Raw genomic sequence first — 18,208 nt, 5'->3', positions numbered from 1 at the left:
TCTCTGCTTCCTATTAACCCAGGCATTTCCTCGCTATAGTGCACACCCGTTAAACATCCAGAGATAGCGCAAACGTGCTGGCTTCATTTCACGCCTCTCTGTTTTATTGTTGACGAATAGCTTGAGCAGATGTCCTCGTTATCTTTGAAGATTCCTGCACGGCCAGCGTGATGAATTGAAAAAACACGCATAGACACACTGAAAAAAACACACAAAACCAAACTCACGCAGATGGAACGGCATCCTTTCCAACCTTGAATTTTCTACCGTTGGAAAACTGGTCCAGGCCTACTTCACGTTCTCTCTCTTTCTGTGAAGCACCAAATCCAATGTCTTTATGTGTTGCACCATCTGTGCAAAACCACAAGGTCTTTTATCTTTTTCCAGCCGTGAGCACTGGATGGAGAGGGAGTGAACAAGAAAGAGAGGTAAGGATCTCTCATCTGATACGCACATTAGTTCACTGGCACACTTTCTCACCACTATAACTGATCCAAAAAGATCCCTGCAGAGAGAGCGTTTGCTGGAATTATCAGGTGTAATGCTGCATGAAATGATAAAGGGTCCAGTAGTTTGGACTAATTACTTGAATCAAATTATTGCAGAGAATACATAGTTATGTCCAATAAAATCGGTACAAACAACAATAGCTCTCACTGTAAAAGGTGTCAATGCAATTCAATTTATTTGTAAATTAGTATTGTCTTTCTCCTTTTTAGATTTGAAATATAGCAGTATTTATGTTTTTCAAGTGCACTTACCTACTGATACCCTTCAAAGCCCTAACCTGTGTCTCTTTATGACTCTTTATGGTCTCTTGCCACTTGTGTCACTTACAAGTTATTTGTAAAGCAAATGATTTACAGTCGACACACTGACAGATAAATCATGCAAAACAATGTCAAGAGCTCCCTCAGAATAGAAAGCCAAAATACCTGTCAAATACCATTTAGGTTAAAGAGGACAAAATGTAGAATCACTTATTTGAATAGATATATTTATCAGCAATTCGTATTAAAGTAAGGATATTCAAATTATTAGCCTACATAAAAGAAAGCCCTATTCATTTTGTCACTAGGAAAATGTTGGCTGAGGTAACTTCATTGATGCCTATTTGACAAGAAATTCAACATGAAATAGTAAAAAGTTTTATGTGACAAAGTAGGTTTTACTTAATTAACTGTTAGCCTATAGCTTCAAGAAGAAAAATTCACAAGTATTTTAAATGTGAACTATAAAATAATAAATAAATAAACAGATCAAAACAAAAGTTTCACTCTCGTGCTTAACATTCTATATAATATTAGATTATCATAATATATTAGATTATATTAAATTATAAAAGACTTCTCGCCCTGAACATTGTCCCTTTAAGATGAGATGAGAGTGAAAGAAGGCGGGCAGTTTCGCACTCTGGGTGGGAAAGATGGGCGGGGCTAACGCGAGGTGACTGACAGCTGGGCCCTGGCACGTCCAAAATCGTGGCGCCTGAGCGCTCCAACGCAGCCAATGAGATCCAGAGCTCGGCCGTCAATCATCCTCCAAGCACCAATCGGGAAGCAAAATGAGGGAATCTTTATCACTTCTTATGTATCCAACGTGGGACGAAAGAACGTCTAAAAAGAAAGTAAAGTCCGGGAGGGGGAAACAAGCGGTGGAAGCGGTCAGACGTGCGAACTGAATTTGTAAATTATCGGAGTTTTCGGACCGTACAACGAGATCAAGATAAAAGCTTCCCAGTTCCTTTTACCGCGAGCAGGACTGCTGGAGAGAGAGAGTGAACGAACGAACGAGCGAGCGAGCGAGCGAGAGCAGCAAAGTTCACAACAGTCGGACGGATTTACTGGAACTGTTACGCTTCAAACGTGGTTTATTATAATTCATTACAGTGATTCAAAATCCCGCATTCGCAGTTCGGAAACTTTATTTCAAATCCGCGAAGAAGCGAGAGCCTCAAACTTTTTAGAGAGTGCGGTTTTCCCTGAGGAAAAGTTTCTTTAAAGCGCCGATGATCCCAGATTTTCTTTCAGCACGCTCGTATGGAGTTAATGGACACGATCTACCATGTTTTTACTTTTCAGAATAATGAATCACTTTGGATCGAACCATTATAAGAACTTTTGAAACACTTTTGCCGATTAAACTCCACAAACTACATTTGATCCAGTGGATCTCTCTTGCCAAAACAAAGCGCCTGTCTATCTCCCATCCAGACCCACTTTTCAACCTTTTAAGGACAACTGCATTTAGTTTTGGCTTCTGGACAAGTTTCTTCTATTGCCTCGTCGTGATTCACCTTTGATTTACTTACGTGGTGCAGCAGGGGAGATACAATTTTACTGGGGACCGTTTTCAAGTCCAGGACTGATGCATTGCCCAAAAACAACGCAGTATAATGTGATATTACCGTTGGGTAAACAAACACCTTAATGAAGGCGAATTACTCGAACTCTGAGAAACTCAATAAGCCCGAGCTGTCCGTTTGTGGATGAGAGAGAGATCAGTGGTTAAGCGCTGAGACAACTGGATACAAAATGGCGGCGTGGCTGGGACAGATGGGATCACTTTCATATCATGTGTTTTATTGGCTTTTGACGCTGGAACTGCTAATCAATTATGGCGCACCGTGTCCTCAAAACTGTTCGTGTACGCTTGATACGACCGACTGCAGTAGTTTGGACATGACCGATGTCCCTCAAGACTTGCCTAAGAGCACTGTGCATCTGTAAGTACACAAACTGCCCCGTCCGAACGAAATAACTAGTTAAAATCACATTCTCTTCAAACTAACACGCGTTAAGTTCTTTAACACCCGTGACTGAAGTTGTCCAGGGAAGAAGCAGACTCAAAAGTTATAGTATAACAAATGACCACGTTACATACTTATTTAAATTACTTTTAAGTAGTAACAGAGGTTTTTCCTTCGCATTAAAATCATAACAAGGTATCAGTTATAAGTAGTCTCCGGCCTGGTTATGACTTGCTAGTTACTGTCATAAGTTTGGAAACTCTGACAGACAGTTTTGGGAGGCCTGCTGATACGAGTCAGAGTCATGAAGCAACGAACATATTCAGTTGTGCATTTGCTGGGAAGTAATTATGTCCCTTGAAGTCACATTTAAATATTGTTGGACTAGTGTACAAGAAAAAACTAATTCTAAAGCTTATAATAATTCAATATCTGTCCATGGCTGTGCTCAGAAAGTTTGTTTCTGAGAAAACAGGATTGGAATCTACTTAAAATCTTTTTCAGTTATGTATATCTCTGAAAGGTGTTACTTTCAGATATACTTTTCATAAACTTTGCAGTTTAGTCATGTGGCATTGATAATGCAATTAAGTGATTTTTCACATTTTATTTGGTCTAGTTTATAAATTATAACTTAAAATGTTATTGTTTTCCTCAAAATTACCCTATATTAAGTTTAAGTGGCAGAAGCTATTTTATGGTTATCTGCCGTAGAACTCCCAGATATATTTTAAAGATTATTTTTTGAAGATATAATATTTGTTGGAAACATCATGCAGCAAACGTAAAAAGTCTTCAACATTTTTCTACAAACCTGACATCACTTTTAAAGATGTCTTTTTGGGTGTTTGGTTTTAGTGTAATGTATCTCTAAGGTTTTATCTGTTTGTATGCTCAAGATCACAATCATATCATTTTCAAAGGGAAATATTTTACTGCCCAGTATTATCTTTAACACCTTTACTGCATGTTTCAATGCTGCAAAGATACCCATTTTGTCAATATCACAAAGGCAGCTCCCTTGTTTTTGTCAGGCGGTTATCACTCAAGTTTAAACACGGAAGCATCAACTGAAGTCACAAGCTATCTGTTTTGCATTACATATGATCCGATTTGTCAAATTTTAGTCGGGCCTGGTGCGTTAGATACTTCACTGGGCCTTATTTGAAATAAATGGAGACAAATACAACCACAGATAACTTTATGAAGACGAGAAGGCTACCAAAGGTTGTTGGCATAATCGTTCTTTGTCTGATAGGACCGTGAAACATTCATTACACAAGATATCAGGCTTTAGATGGGAATGATTGGGCAGGTAGATCTGTTGATGTTCTGCCTCAAGGACTGTCTAACCTACTGCTGAGTAATTTGACCTGGTCTGCGCGAGTGCTTTAGTTCGTGGCCCTATACCATTAAAATGCTTAAAGCGATTTCAGTGGAAAGCTAATGTGACATATTTCTGAGCAAAACTGGATGTTCAGTGAGAAAATTGGTAAAGAGTGGTCTCTATTTGACAGGTGGTTGGAGGGAATAGGCTGAAAAATAAGAGGGTTTGGAGGGTGACGTTGGCAAAATAGGAATGTTTTTCACAACTGAATTATCATAATAACTTGTATTAGGAAAGTATGGTCTCAATTTTGATTTCATGATGATTTTACTGTTCTTTCAGATACCAATTGTGTGACTGCAGGGAACTTCTGATTAGCACCATTCAATAATTAATTCAATTTGTATTACACTTGCAAATTGGTATGTTGGACCATTTGAAATGTCTTAGCATTTATCAAACTAGTAGCTGAAGTGGTTAAATCACTTTTGACTGAAAGTCAACACTTTTATTCCTGCAGATAACTTTTTTTTAAATAATCAACTTATTGACAAGAACAGCATTAACCCCAAACAACTGGCTTGTGTTGTTGTTAACCAGTGGCTGCTTTTCTCTCAAGAGCTTAGGGCAACTGTGGTCTGTCATAAATGCTGATTATTTATCTTCATTAATCCCTACAACTGTCCCTATTCACATGTCGCTATTCATGTTCAGAGCTTTTGTACGCCTCTCTGGTAATTCACAAGTAGCTTGTGACATCAAACCTGTTGCTTGCGTAACCATGCTGCACAAACTCGTCCAAGGAGCGTCAAACATCGTTTCCAACATCTTAATGCCCCTTTATCGTCTGCTTTCCCGTTGACAGATCCAACAGAAGCTGGATTTTAAGGCTAGAGATGGGTTGTCCATCTGCAATAAATCAATCAAGAGTAGAAAAACCTTTGGTTGGAAAAACCCTGAGGACATAGCCTGAGTATAAAATCAAGCCTTAATACCTTCCAGTTGTCCAAATAGTTTCTCCATACTGCCCTTTTTTTATTTAATGGTTCCCCCGTGGCTTGCAGAGACCTTGATGGCGAATAGGAAACTGCGAGGTGTTGGCATCACCATCTCGCACACGAGCCTTTGTGGATTTAAGTTAACTTTGAGATATGGGCCTTAAGACTCCATTAAGATAAAGGCTGATGGAGTTACTCAAGGTGGGGCTTAAAGGGATAGTTCACCCAAAATGAAAATGGTCATTTACTCACCTTCATGTTGTTCCAAACCTGTCATTCTTTCTTTTGCGGAACACATATTTTGAAGAATTTTGGTAACCAAACAGTTTTAGTGACTATTGACTATTGTATGAAAGAAAAGAAAAAAACACTGAGACATTTCTCAAGTTATCTTCTTTTAGGTTCCACAGAAAAAAAGTAAGTCTTATAGGTTTAAAACAACATGAGTGTGAGTAAATGATGACAGTTTTCATTTTAGGATGAACTATCCTTTTAACTTGAGAGTGGAGGAGACGGTTGAATTAACTGATGAATATTATGAGTAATCTTCCTGGCTTCACAGTCCTCCATCTGCGAATTTGAAAAAGTTGTCTGAATTCCTTGCAAATTATTTTCCATTAAAAATGTTTCCTGCATCTGATCCATCTGAAGTAAAAAAAAATAAAAATTAGCAATTTTGCACTGACCCTTCAGCATTCAGGATAAATGAGATACATTTCTAATTAAATAGCTTTTTGATTTTGCCTGTTTATTTAGTGTGCTTGCTGTGAAGACCGAGGTGATGGAAACAGTTTGGCTCGATATAACGAGCCATATGAGTCTTATTTCTCAAAGTAAACTACAACGACCCTTTGGTGGCCCTCCTGATTGTTTTGAAAGCGGAGGGGGTGGTGGTTGGTTTGTGTGTGCAACCTGGGTTGCCACATGTGTGAGTGTAGTTCGGCCCCCTTTTAGGGTCGGTAAACAGCCCGCTAGATTTTTCTCACCACCCTGAAGGGGGATTTATGTACTGGTCTTTTCTTTATGGTCCCTGTCACCTGTTGTGGAGCTGCTACGTAAACCTGTACCTGAAGGGTGCGGTGCGTCTTTGGCCGGGCCACAAGAGTTTAGTTCAATGTCACGGTCCATTGCTTTCCATTGACGAAACTTCTAGATCTTGATCTGCTTCTCCGACCCATTGTTTATTCTTTCAACGTGTGGAAACCAGTCAGAGTATGTCATCAGCAGTCGAACTCGTTTTGATGCTTGTTCATTTCGTTATCTGAGCAGTATGCTTTATTAATCCCGTTGCTGTAGACTTGGGCTGCATTCAAAAACAGCAACTCGCATTCTAGATTTTTGACAGCATAACACAAAACATATGTAAAAGCTGAGCTGGTTTGCTCCAGGTGTGTGCAGTAGCCTGGAGTGGAGTTTGCTTGCGTTATCGGATTGTGAGTTAAAGGAGTGCCTTGCCGTTGTTTAGCTTGGCCTGCATGGCACAGAGGTTAACGGCACCTTCCGTTAGCACTGCTCATGAGGAGTTTCCATGAATTCAAGGACTTTTTATTCATTGATTTATGCCCTGCTCATTTTTGTCTGTTAACGTGCTTAAAACACAAGACTAGCCGTTTAACGGTGAACTGCGAGTGGGACATCTTCCAAAACCCTGCGTAAGTGCAATTTGGACTAGTTTAGATGAAGATGAGTGTTGTTATGTCTCGGTTAGGGGAATGGCAGCCACACTAGAACCAGAATCGAAATTCCAACAGGATCAAACAAATATTCCAGATTCTCTTTCTGTTGAGACACATTTGAGCACCTCCTTCTCTCCCCTCCTTTGTTTAAGTGTCTAAGAAGTGATGGATGACTCATCTGTGAATTCTGTACATCTGGTAAGAGTTTGGAGATCTGGAAAAGACATAAAAAAGAGTGAAAGAAAGGGGAGGGGTGAGAGAATTGGAGAGAAACAGGCCTTATAGAGCACCCCCTGCACATTTGGTCTGGAGACTAAATTCACTATTTAACATTCTGTGGAACCATTACTGACAAACTACCCCTCTAACCCCATACTGCATATACTTTTCAGAAGTTTTATGGTATTATACCTTAGTGAGCAGGTAGATATGTATATTCTGTCGATCTAGGATTTAGCAATTTTTGTGATCATGAGGATTAATGTAATGTAGTGGGTTCTGTTCCTGATTTATTTATTTTTTTAACATTCTCATGTTTAACTGCCCTGCTGTTGTCTTGTAGTAGTAGTAATAATGATGATGATGATGATAATTATATTCACCCTCATTGTGTCCAAATAGATTAGTCAATATCAGTGTTATTTTAGTATCATTTCAGTTTTAGTAATTGTAGTGAAAGTTAGATTTTTTTTGTAATTGTGATGCATTTTGTTTAGGGCGGTAACGATTCCTCGATTTAAGTCGAGTACTCGATTTAAAAAAATCCTCGATTGCAATTTGCCCGTGTCGAGTAACCGGCAAAATACCGGAAGTGGCGCGTTTCACAGACAAGAATCCATGAACCGCATTATTACACCCATATTAATAAAAACCCATATTATTACTTTGATACTTTATTTGAACCAATTATTATTGCTTGTTATTATATATTTGTATTTTAAGTCATTTTAAAGGCTGTTGTTAACTTGGATCTTTTTTTTTTATCCGATTAATCGATGGAATAATCTGTGGAATTCTCGATTACTTAAATAATCGATAGCTACAGCCCTAATTTCGTTATAATATTAGTTGTTGTTATACATGTATATAATATTTCCTCTTCTGTGCGTTTGAATTTTCCCATATGTATAAAGGTTTGACCCTGCTGGTCATACAGTCACAAAATTTAATTTGATATAGGCTACGCTTTCTACTGTACATGATGAATATACTGCTGATGTTGACCACTCTGATGTTTCCGTTGAGCTAGTAGTGCAATTACTCCAGCGTTTTCCTTTCTGTTAAGATAATAAACCATATGCAGGGTAAATCTGTAATCTAACGATCACTTGTTCTGTTCACTTTGAAGTTTTCTGGAACAGTCTGTCACGGGCTGGTCTGTAACTATGCAGGACTTATTTACACTCCCTGTCTAAACTCTGGGTTTTCATTAAATGATAGAAAATTATCAATTGAAACAAATGTGTATATAGTCAAGTGTGAGTCATCCATCTGTTGATTTGGTTCTGGCTCAGCCCGGGGCAAGAAGAGAACCTTTTCTTACTGGCTCCAGGGCCCAATTTCTGTCATATGTCTTTAAAATGTGTCTGGTTTGTCTTGGATTCAAGCTTCATGTTACTTTTGTTTGTTGCTTTTTTTCCCCTCATATTTAATTTCTCTCTCTCCCACCGTGTAGCGTTCACTTCCTGATGATCTTTATCTCATCTTCACTCTAGATTTGATACTCTCGCTCCCTTTTCTGTGCTTTGTTTGGACTGTCGGCAAAAGCTCCTGGCTTCACTATCAGTGGTGTTGCTCGGCTGTAAATGGTCTTTATGGCAGGAAAAAGAGAGAGAGGAGCACAAGCTGTGCGGCTTCAGAGAAGCAAGTGTCTGTCCGTCTGGTCTCTCGTGCTCTCCTTCGTTTAGTGCTGTGACAGAAGAGTTATTCTTTGACTAGTTTATGGCCCTCTAAAACAGGGTGCATTAAAGATGCTTCTGTCTTCCAGCTGCATCATAAAGCTCCATCATTGACATCATTTCACACTTCCAAAGACCGAAGTTCACACTCTGCTTATCAGTGATAAAGATAGACGGATAGATAAAGGTCGCCTCTCTGGCGTTCTATTCATGATATGGCCCTTTGAGGGAAAAACTTAAAAACACTGACAAGATTTGAAACATGTCTAGCTAGCATATGTAGCAAACGGGTATGATAAACTCGTGAGAGTAAAAGACGGGGGCATTGTTTATTTAATGTATAGCATTGCGTCTCACCAGGTGACAATGTAGCGTTAAATCACCATTCAACAGACTCATGCCACCACAGCTCTGGTAGCTAGTTAGCAACTTACCGTTAAGACGCCGCTTGACCGCTGCTGCCTGAACATAAGAATATAGAATATAATATTGAATAGAACATGCAATGCAAACTAGTTTGGTTACAGCTCAAATGTATCTTTCTCATTCTATCATTCACCCTGCATCCATTACATATTTTTATCACACAAGTGTTTGATCCCCACATTTGAGTGATCTTTGCAAAAAATGTATTTACAGTACCAGTCAGAAATTTGTACACACGAATGGGAAAGTGTCCAAACTTTTGACTGGTACTGTACTATAATAAATAATATCGGCCGATATATCGATATCAGGCTTTTTTTACTCCCTACTATCGGCATCGGCCCCCAAAAATCCATATCGGTCGGGCTCTTGTTGATATGCTACTTTTTTTTCTTCATTAATTTCTTAGGTTTTCTGGCCTTTCTGACTTACTGTCTAATAAAATAGTGGTAATTACAAATAGATAATAGTTGTTTAATATAGAAATATAATGATAGCCAAATATTAAAAGGTAGTTATGATATAAAAATTACAGCTGAATTCATAAAGCTTTATCATCATTTATTTTATTTGTCAAACTTCAATGATAATTTTCATTTTTTTATTAAACTCTAATATCTCTACATGAATTTAAGCTTTTTTCAATCATTTTAAGAAGACTATTTTAATCATTTCCCATGATACAACTTGATGTTTTGTCTATCTTGAAATATTTGTTATTCCAACAAGAAGTTGGGGTGGGATCTCAAAAGGCTCATTCTTTTATTTATTTTCATGGTTTCCACAAAAATATTAAGCAGCACAATAGTTTTCTTGAGCAAATGTCTTTTTTTTACCAAATGTTTCTTGAGCAGCAAAATAGCATATTAGAATGATTTCTGAAGGATCATGTGACACTGAAGACTGGAGTAACGATGCTGAAAATTCAGCTTTGCCAGCATAGTAATAAATTACATTTATTTATTTAAAAATACGTAAATATTACTTCTTTTTTTTTTTACTGTATTTTTCATCAAATAAATGCAGCCTTGGTGAGCATAATATTCTTTCAAAAACATTAAAACATTTTTACTGATTACAATCTTTCGTATAGATTGCCAGACTAAAAGCCACAAAACTCACATTTTGGACTTCACAAGCCACAAAAGACTAAAGTCTTAAGGACTTCACATTGAAATCAACCCTCACTGGAAAACTGGAGCGTTAGTTAAGCCTGCTGTATGGTTACAACGACCATGTGATTTATGCCCCAAAGGTCAGCCTGAAGGTGTGAAAGTTAGTGTTATCTGATAAGATAAAGCGGCTTAAACAAAGTGGAGTGACTGAGAATTATACACTGTGATTATATTATCACTCTCATTTCCTTTTTGGCTGGTTAGGAATAGGTCAGTTCTCCAAACACGAGATCCCCATGAAGACTGAGGAGATCTAGTCTAATGAGCTTTTTGTCTTGCTTGGCTGTATAGCAGTAAAACATTTAAAGGACTCTAATACTTCCCGCCTCTTTATTAGCCCCACCCACTAATGATTGACAGAGCTGTTGACAATCGCTGTGTTGTTTAACCTTGTATTTGGTCTCGTTTCAACCCATAAAATTCTGTAGTGGAAACTACTAGCCTAATATGAACATCAGTCAGTAATCGGCGTGCGAATGACGAGATTGACGGTTTCATTACGCTCAATCTTCAGCAATTTGCAGGTTGGAAACGGCTAAAGCAGATTATCAACCTCCGTTCCACACGGGCGTACATGGTTTTTCTCGACAGTATTTGTGCCCCCTGGTGAGGCTCTTTTAAGAAAGCCTGCAATTTTTCACTTTGCTTCGGTATAATTAGGTAATTGCCTCATGGCACAGGACTGTAATTTCGCTGTGTTCACCCCTGTCAGATGATTGCCTTCAGGGCAGCTCACCCTGTGTTATTATCTCCACACAAACACACACACATGAGCCGAACCACAGAAGCATTGTCACAGTTTTTCCTGTTCAGTAGTAGAGTAAATTGCTTTGCTAGATTGCGCAACTTTACCACTTGAATAGGGACAGATTGAACTACTTAAAGTGTGATTATTTAAATAACATATTAAAATATGTTTTTCCTTTTGTTTATTCCTTCTTTGGTGCACAACGCTAAATTGAGAAGGTATACAACCATCCTAAGTATATAGTCGATGTCTGTTCTATCTCAAGTTTGCTTGTGAATGGCTGGGGTTGACAGCTCTGAGTGAGAAACACACATTAGGTGTAATTCTGCTTCTTTACAACCAGCTAGCTCCACAAATCCTCACTCAGGTTCGATTCAGCAGACGGAAAAACAATCATCCAATGTTTTCTTTACAAGCGCAGATGAGCTGCCGATTAAAACAGCTAGCTAACTCTACTGGACCTAGATGGGTGCGTCATTGAGTCTGTTAGTCAGGGAGTTGAAGATAATCCGAAAGTCAACAGTTTGTGTTTGCGGGAACAAACCGCTTTCTAAACGGATTGTACATGTGGACACTTCTTATTACACTTTCTATTGGCCTGAACTTCCAAAAGCCCATTCACTCAACTTCCATTTTACGTGCATAACTGTTAGTTGTTTAAATTGAATTTAACCTGAAAATTCCTTTAAAAACATATAGTGCAATATTTAACAAAGTATATGAAGCATTTAAGCTAGCTTATTCCTTTAAAATAAAAGTCTTTGACCTGGAATATTCTTGAATATTCAAAAGAAGATTTCTATTTGAAATGAATGCTGTTCTTTTGAGGAATCCTGAAATAAATTATCACAGTTTTCACAACAATAATAATTTTTTCAACATTGATCGTAATAAATCTTTCTTTTAATTGTACTTTTTAAAAAAATACTTAAATAAAACGTTTTATATGATCCAGACATGTTGAGTCTTGGTGTTTGTTTGGGAAATTCCTGTTTGAATCCAACTCACCCGCCTTCCATTCCTGCTTTCTTCGCTAATAATTTGCGGTTCTCTCTCATTCTCTAAAAATAAATACAAATTGAAAAAAAGTACTGCCAAAATTTCAATACTCTCCTAAGATTGAATATAAATTCGTCAAAGAGTCCCTTTTTAAACCATTTACTCCAACTATAAACAATACAAGAATGGTGCAGCCCATCCGAAAGGAAAATCTGAGCAGGCAGTAGCCGAGGAGCGAAGGAACAAACCACAGAGCTGACAGGAGCTTTATAGATCACAGCGCCATCAATCTCTGACATTTCAGCGGGGAGAGCAGGAGGTCAGCGCTCTGCCAAGCCCGATCTGAAGCCCTTGGATGAGTGCTCGCCTGAACCGCGCTGAAATGAAGATGACGTCCCGCTAAAGGAGGCTGTTGATGTTTCTGATTTATGGGCCATAAGTGTCGATATGACACGTTTCAGTGATGAACCGGACTGATAGACTGTTCGGTGTGTTGTTGAAAGCTGCTGCTGGCAAAGTAGACATAGTGAGGCGAGAGATTTAGGGCGCTTGAATGGGTCCGCTCGTGAGGGAAATGCGATCGTTTTCATGTCACCGCTTTTTACTGAAGGAGTAGCGTCTGTCGACCGTTATGAGCGTCTGACTAAAGCGTTTTAATACATTTCTCTTTCTCTCTCTCTCTCTTCCCCTCCCTCTCTTTGTTCACTCAGAAATCTGAGCCACAACAAGCTGACAGCAGTCGATATGGACATCCTCTCCAATCTGCCCAACCTGAGAGAAGTGTGAGTAGAACAGTCCCATGTCCCCGTCATGTCCCGGAGTCCAAACCTCCTGTAGATCGGCCCAATGTCAGCTGGAAATCTGTCCCTGCTTAATGAAATTAATTAGCATGCCAGCAACTTTCCCAGAGCTGTAACAGGATGTTGTCGGCCTTCACAAACTTTACGGCCAACGTTTGTTTTCAGGACAGAGATGCATCTATAAGCATATCATCTTATGATATCGACTCTTTAATTCTGAGTGGAAGTGCTGGTTAATTCTACGTGTAAAATAGAAACCACTTCTGATCCTGGCTAGAAAACATTCCCACAGCTAAAGCCCCACAGAGAGAGGCAATTGAATGAAGTTCATTAAATGGTGTAATAATGTTAATTACAGCCATTAGCCACAATCGGTCATAAATCATTTTAAAGCGTGCTGTCAGTGCTATTGGATATTTAAGTACTTTAGCTGGTGGCTATTGTCCTGAAAGTGGCGGAGATTGGGAATAAAGAGGTTTGCTATTATAAGCGCCTTCCATCATCACCCGACACCAGCCACTAACCTGCGCTGTAAATATTTAATACATCGAGGGACTGTGTCTGGCCCTCTGCCAGACGGGCCTACTTTCTCTCTCACTGTGTGGATGGTCACTGTTACTGTGCGTGTATGTATGTATATGTGTGTGTAATTTATATATACCATGGTAAAAGTATATATTATTATATAATGTTAATTATATAATATATCAGATTTATTTTATTTCTGAATATATTTATCATAAAATACATGAAATACATATTCCAAAAAAATATATATATTAGAATATATTAAAATAATATATTTATATTACATATATTTCAAATATGAGATCTATTAGGTATATTACAAGAAATGTTATTCAAAACGTTTCAATAACTATATTATTTAACCTGGATTTTGTCCTGTTTTTTTGATTGACAGGAGGCTTGACCACAATGAGCTGACATCCATCCCTTCATTTGGAGACGCTGCAGCAACAGTCGTTACACTGTTATTGTAAGTAAACATCAGTGTGTGATGCGCTATGATGATGCATGCTGCTCAGTTGGCACTTTCTATACACAACACAAATTATTGTTTTCATGGTGTGAACAGTCATATTTTCTTTAAGGACTATTTCAGTTTTAGCAAATCAGGCTTGAAGTAAATCCCTTCCATTTGTTACTTGTGTAATATTTTTGTCGTTTTTAAATCGGATTGTGCAAGCCTAAAAATTCCCACCTCTGGACGGTGTTTAGTTGTTGCTGGCTGTGTTAATGAAACTGCCTTTACTAGTGTTACCCTGGAGAATTACTACCTTATTTGGGGTGATCATGTGTATCTGTTTGTTTCTTGGCGGTTGAGCCCATTCCTTCCTCAGCATCCAGGTACGCATTTATGGTTTGTGAATATGAGTTTTTTTTTTACAGTATTATAGACAGATTTGCACAAGATGCAAATGTTAGTAATGAATATCAGGTTTATACTTAAACTAATATCAAAGGTGAAGTCTATAATTTCAGTGCTATAAAGTGTCACTAAACAGAGCTGCAAAATGATTGAAAAATTACAAAAAAAACAATGCAATGTTTTCAAGCAGTGATTTCTTTACATCAAATTGTCAAATATTTTACCTTTACACACTTTAAATAATGCTTGGTTATAGACTTAAGTCATGTTCAGTCTGTATATCCCTGTTTCAGAGCACCAGTTTGCCTGTATCTCCTTCACACCGACTGATATCCCAGCAGTAATCTGTCTTCTGCACGGATCATGTTCCCATCTGTAATATATCTTTCCACTACCAAATGTGTCGTTCATCTGAGCGGTAAAGCGATCGGTGTCTTTATAGCGGACAGTTGTGCTGTCATGGTGTGACCTCATTGATTTACAGTTAATCACCATCTCCCAGAAATGATGAAAACCCTGCTCAGTTCAATTCACAGGATTGGAACATTTGATATTACACTTGCTAGCTGTGCTTGGAGGATATCGGGAAAGGTTGGAATGGGAGGGGTGATGATCAGGGAATGTAGGTCCAAATGGAAGGGTGCTTCTTTTTTTGGCCCTGGTTCGAGGCCTGTTGCTATAGAGGGGCGCTGCATATCGGGAAGGGCTCGTCTTTTTTGAGCCGCACAGCTGAATGTAGTAGAACGCTCAGCTGTAGCTGTCAATCAAACGGTTTACTGTAAAAGAAATGGGGGAGGGGTCAGTCGGAAAGGGGGCGAGATCGGATGGTTACTGATACAGACGGATGAAGGGGTAGGAACAGAAAGAGCGAGAGTTCTCGATTTCCACCTGTGAGGAACACCTGACCCTACTCCTGCTCGTGGCTCTTGTTCGGAACGCTCGCAGAATTCCTTCCCTCTGAGTTCACCAGCTGGAATGCTGTCGGACAGCAGCCCCCTGTGATACGGCCACAGAGCCAGCACTAAAATACTGCTTCGTCTGTCACCAACACCAAACTCCTCAATGCCCCGTTTCATCTGAACCGAGTACGGCATTTAAACAGTAGCGCTCTCTTTCCCCCTCTCTCTAGTGAAGTGTTTAAACAGCGGAGTCGGCATTCTACTGATTTTAATCTTTTCCTTTGACTGCTGACAGTCGTATTCAAACAGTTTGATGTTGGACATCTGGTCTCACTTTTTACTGCCACAGCATATAGTACAGATGCACATTGTGGCGTTTTAGTTCATTGTGATTCTCAACTGCTGGGAAGTGTTTGACAGATGTTACTCTTGCTAGGTGTTTAAGGTGTATGGTAGGATTTGGGGTGGGGGATGGGGGTCTGAAGCCCGCATTTATTTATGTTAAACCGCTTGATTGTCACATTGATCTTGATTATTATATCAGTATTTTTCATCTGTTCAACGACTTTTCACTATGGCATAAATTTGCCAATGTTACTAATTAGACTCAATGTTTGTGTGTATATATATATATATATATATATATATATATATATATATATATATATATATATATATATATATATATATATATATATATATATATATATATATATATATATATATATATATATATTAAAAAAAAAATTATATATATTTATTACATGGCTTGGCTGAATTCCAATATAGAATGCGGTCTGTTATTTCTTTATAACAGACCGCTGCGAAGTATAACAGACCGTTGCCATGAAAAACAGCGCGTTGCTATGGACGCGGAACGGACTATTTTCTTTAGCGGAAGCAATACAATCGTTTTTAAATCAATAACCCCTTTTTAAATCAATAATTCGCGGCAAATTATTTATTTATTTTGTAGGTAGCCATGTAATAAGCGGGATAATGTATAGTGAGCCGGTTGTTATAGTGAATAACAACCCCTTCAGGCTGATTCAAGATCCCTCCGCTTCGCGTCGGGATCCCGTTCAGCCTGTCGGGGTTGTTATTCACTATAACAACCGGCTCACTATACATTATCCCTTACATATATATATATATATATATAAAGTTATATATTTATATCTTTTTAGGATATATAATAGACAAATTAAAATCACAATAAATCACTTATATATTAAAATTTTGTCATCAAAAGTAAAATTCTTAAATATTAAATTGCCCAAAATTTATTGAAACTTTCATATATCACACAGTCATATAGTGACAACGCTCAAACGACCATGTGTCCTTTTTTGTTGATTTGGACAAACCTGTTACTATTGCTGCTTTATGGACCCACCAATAACTAATTGTTTGACTTCCCTGACTAATGTTATGGTTGTGAAAAAAAAAAAAATAATTTAAACATATTTTTTACAATTTGACTAAGTGGTGTTAACTGACTAACTGAAGAACTGTTCATTTAGACTTTTTTATTTAATTGTTGAAGATTTTGCAAGTAAATTTGTTGCAAAATCTGGTTTGCTGGCTATAGCAGTGGTACTTGTAAGGCTATGGAATTTTATATATATATATATATATATATATATATATATATATATATATATATAATAATAAATAATAATAAAATACTATACAATGTACAATTCAAATTTTGCCATCATTTACTTTCCTTCATGTCATTCCGAACCGGTATGACTTTTTTTCTTTTGTGGAACATGAAATAAGATATTCTGAAAAATGCCTTTTTTTTTTTTTTTTTTTTTTTTTCTTCATACAATAAAAGTAAATCGTAATAAGACCTATTTGGTTACCAACATTCTTCAAACTATGTGTTCTGGATTTCCGCTGAACAAAATAAGTCACACAGATTTGGAACGACATAATGGGTGATTTGGGTGAATTATCCCTTTAAAACAAATATAAAATATGCGTCTTGTTAGTTGTTGGACGACCATTCCGATCCATCCCTACCTGAAACAATCTTTGAGGGCTCAGAACACCCTTCACAAACCTTCCCACAGCATTTCTTCTCCTTACTTTCAGAGTTCATCAAGCAGATAAGCCAATCAATGCTGCCTAAAGCAGCTAACCTTCTTATCCTTTGTGCGGTGCTGCTTTGGTTGGATTAACTGGCTAAGACATTCAGCTCCCACACTCTCTCTCTCTCCCCAACAACTGATTCCGACACTGATCCAGACATTGGTTTGGAATCCAGCTATAGTATTTCAGTTTAACCCAAACAAGTGTAAGAAAAACAACAAAACCACAAGCAAAGTCTTTGTAAACTATTTGTAAAGTATCGTTTTGCCTTGGGTCTGTTTTCGGATCTGCTGTAACCCAGATGTGGTTAGTCTGATCCTAGATCTGAGCAGTACCACTTTAAAACGGATTCAGGCCTGGGATGACCAGCGCATGAGAGTGGACCGTTTCTCTCGTTTAACGTCAGCATGTTTTTTTTTGCCCGGAGAAGGTCACCAGCTGCTGACCTGCTACTCAGTGGAGTCTCAGTGCTCTGTTAGTCACAGGAACATCCTGTAGGGCGGTAAGCACAGCACACGTCCTCATCCATACCCTCTGTCTGTTTATTCAGGTGGGACAGTGGGGGTACTCCCTCCTTTTCCCTTTCCTTCCGTCGTTCTCGCTCGCTCTTTCTTCTGTCCTTCCATTCCTCTTTCTTTTTCCCCTCTTCTCACAATTCCCACCCAGAATTCCAGTTAAACGGTCAACCCAGGGAGCATCTGCGTGTCTGCCGGGTCCCGTCTTCACTGGGAAAGGCCTTGCTGGTCTATTAGGCTCCCACAGAACACCTGCCAGCAGACAACCAGAGCAGAAATCCCCTCTTGGTCTCAGCGGACCGTGTGTTTACCGTGAGATTTACGCAGTATTGGGAAGCCGAATAAGGAGGCTTTGTTGTTCCAGCACAGACTCGTCTTCGCTGTATGGGCCTGTCTGCCTCGTCTTTGTAGGGTTTCCTGTTAGCATTGATCATATTGCAGGTGCTGGAACGTTGAGCATGACTAGCCAGCCTCAATGGAGGACGTTTCAGGTTCGACCGACTATCTC

The 18,208-nt window shown here is 38.5% G+C and overlaps 1 protein-coding gene across 1 annotated transcript in view; it reads left to right on the top strand.

Annotated features, from left to right (window-relative positions):
* Window positions 1-1,556: 1,556 nt before the first annotated feature.
* lrig1 (leucine-rich repeats and immunoglobulin-like domains 1) overlaps window positions 1,557-18,208 on the top strand; it is a 41,900-nt gene continuing 25,248 nt past the window's right edge. Inside the window, exons 1-3 of the mRNA XM_081357564.1 lie at window positions 1,557-2,725; window positions 12,707-12,778; window positions 13,719-13,793. Coding sequence (XP_081213690.1) covers window positions 2,535-2,725; window positions 12,707-12,778; window positions 13,719-13,793 — 338 coding nt within the window. The 5' untranslated portion in view covers window positions 1,557-2,534. The remainder of the gene's footprint in view (window positions 2,726-12,706; window positions 12,779-13,718; window positions 13,794-18,208) is intronic.

Source organism: Scardinius erythrophthalmus, assembly GCF_964197995.2.
Source record: "Scardinius erythrophthalmus genome assembly, chromosome: 25".
Lineage (NCBI taxonomy): Eukaryota > Metazoa > Chordata > Actinopteri > Cypriniformes > Leuciscidae > Scardinius > Scardinius erythrophthalmus.
Note: the sequence above shows the minus strand (reverse complement) of the source record. Positions and strands in the feature narration are given on the sequence as shown.